Raw genomic sequence first — 2,387 nt, 5'->3', positions numbered from 1 at the left:
GGGTGCGCATGTGCGGGGGGAGAGCCGCGTGGACGGACCCTGCGAGGCTGTGGGTGGGGTCCCGTGCCCTTGGGCCGTGGACGGGGGAAGATCTTTAGTTCTCGTAGTTGTACTGGTCCTCTTGCCCACTCTTCGCACTTGTTTGCGCGGGTCTGACGCAGAATAAACTGCGCTGGTCTGTTTGCAAATGGGGAGCCAGTGGAATTAGCGTTGCGATGTGATTGCAACCCCTAAAGAAAATAGGATTCCTCAGGAAGGATGCTAGGATAGCTTAAAGGCCCCGTGTAAATGTCTTGTTAAGGAGACGTCTGTCGTTGGTGACCTCTGCAGGTGTCAAGTGCAAATTGGCTCCTGTGGGCACCTGCTGTCTACCTTTGGAAGCGGTAGTAGGTCAGTCGTGTCCGCCGACTTTTGCGACCCCATGGACTGTAGGCCCTCCAGGCTCCTCTGTCCATGGGATTCTCCAGGCAAGGATACTGCAGTGGGTTGCCATGCCCTCCTCTAGCGGATCTTCCTGACTCGGGGATTAAACCCGGGTCTCCTGCATTGCAGGGTGATTCTTGACCGTCTGAGCCGTCTCTATGAGTATTAAATCAGGTGCTGCTGACCTTCAAACCCCGTGAAAGGACTTCAGGGTGGAGAGCAGGAGTGAGGCATGCGGGTTCTGGGAAAAAGTGACAGGCCAGGTCATCAGACAGATGTTTCCAGTGGCTGATGGTGAGCCCACTTTTTGCTTGCCCACCTCATGTTTCAGTTCAGTCGGTCAGTCGTGTCGCATCATTGCCGACCCCATGGACTGTAGCACGCCAGGCTTCCCTGTCCATCATGTTTAGAAAAGCCTAAAAACCTTTACGGTGACGAATGCTCCTTGAGGCTATGAGACAGGCTCTGCGAAAATTTGTGCTTGCTCTGTGAACTTCCCATTGACCAGAATCCCATCCAGTCTCTCCTCTTTGGAGCAATCTCAGCTATCCGAAGTGCTCTCCCCCGGGGGTGCAGTCCTCGTTTTGCCCCAGATCTTAACTCGCCGCTCTCAGGTTGTGTATTTTTTATAAGTGGTCATGGAGGCCTGCTTGAGGCCCTGGGTGAAGAAGCCCTGTTCCCCCTCACCCCCGCCCCAAGCTGCAGCACGCCAAGCTTCCCTGTCTGTCATGTTTGAAAAAGCATTAAAAGCCTTCACGGTGACAAATGCTCCTTGAGACTAAGAAACGCTCTGCGAAAATACGTTGTAGCTCGTGTGAACTTCTGTTGACCAGAATCTCATCCATACCGACCTTTCCCTCACCTCTTTGGAGCAGTGGCTCAGAGCTGTCTGAGCTTCACCAGAATCTCCTCTAAGTCTTGGCGGTGTGCCCAGGCCCCCGGTAAAGCCCTGTGTCTCCCTCCGCCGCCCCCCAGGTGCAGCACGCGAGCAAGCAGATCGCGGCCGACAAGCAGTACAAGGGCATCGTGGACTGCATCGTGCGTATCCCCAAGGAGCAGGGCGTGCTGTCCTTCTGGCGGGGCAACCTGGCCAACGTCATCCGCTATTTCCCCACGCAAGCGCTCAACTTCGCTTTCAAAGACAAGTACAAGCAGATCTTCCTGGGGGGCGTGGACAAGCGCACGCAGTTCTGGAGGTACTTTGCGGGCAACCTGGCCTCCGGCGGGGCTGCCGGGGCCACCTCCCTGTGCTTCGTCTACCCGCTGGATTTCGCCCGAACCCGCCTGGCGGCCGATGTGGGCAAGTCGGGCAGTGAGCGCGAGTTCAGGGGCCTGGGAGACTGTCTGGTGAAGATCACCAAGTCCGACGGCATCCGCGGGCTGTACCAGGGCTTCAACGTGTCCGTGCAGGGCATCATCATCTACCGTGCCGCCTACTTCGGCATCTACGACACCGCCAAGGGTGAGCTCCCTGCTGGAGGCTGCGGCGGGGGTGGCACCCGGGAGGGCCGGGGCCTTCTGCTCCCTGGGGGCAGGGGCCTAGTCCTGGGGGAGGGCGTAGGCACCTCAGCTGCTGATAGCTGTGGGCTCCCAGCCCTGGCAGCTGGAGGCTGAGACCCAGGTGTGGGCGGGGCTCTCTCCTGGGCCTGCGGACTCGTGAGTCCTGAGCTCCTCCCTCTGGGTGTGTCTGTCTGACCCCAGAACCCAGGCGGCTGAGGACACGCCCGGTGACCTCATTTCACCTTCATTCTCTCTTGAAAGACCCTGGCCTCGGGCGGGTCTCCAAAGACAGCTACATTCTAAGCTCCTGAGAGTTAGGAATACAACATGTAAATTCATCACCGTTGATAGGAGGAATTCCTGGTTGGCCTGGGCAGATGGCGCAGAAAGCAGCTTAAGCAGCCCAGCTTTATTGCTCCCAGTCCTGGAGGCTGGAGTCCGAGACAGGTGTGGGCGGGGCGGGT

General features: G+C 58.1%; 1 protein-coding gene across 1 annotated transcript in view; it reads left to right on the top strand.

Moving 5' to 3' along the window:
* Window positions 1-2,387, top strand: part of LOC104983051 (ADP/ATP translocase 3-like) — a 4,902-nt gene that overhangs the window by 229 nt on the left and 2,286 nt on the right. The window contains exons 2-3 of the mRNA XM_010832543.1: window positions 1,371-2,032; window positions 2,346-2,370. Of these exons, the coding sequence (XP_010830845.1) occupies window positions 1,371-2,032; window positions 2,346-2,370 (687 nt within the window). The remainder of the gene's footprint in view (window positions 1-1,370; window positions 2,033-2,345; window positions 2,371-2,387) is intronic.

The sequence above is a fragment of the Bison bison genome, unplaced genomic scaffold (assembly GCF_000754665.1).
Source record: "Bison bison bison isolate TAMUID 2011002044 unplaced genomic scaffold, Bison_UMD1.0 scf7180017861088, whole genome shotgun sequence".
Lineage (NCBI taxonomy): Eukaryota > Metazoa > Chordata > Mammalia > Artiodactyla > Bovidae > Bison > Bison bison.
Note: the sequence above shows the minus strand (reverse complement) of the source record. Positions and strands in the feature narration are given on the sequence as shown.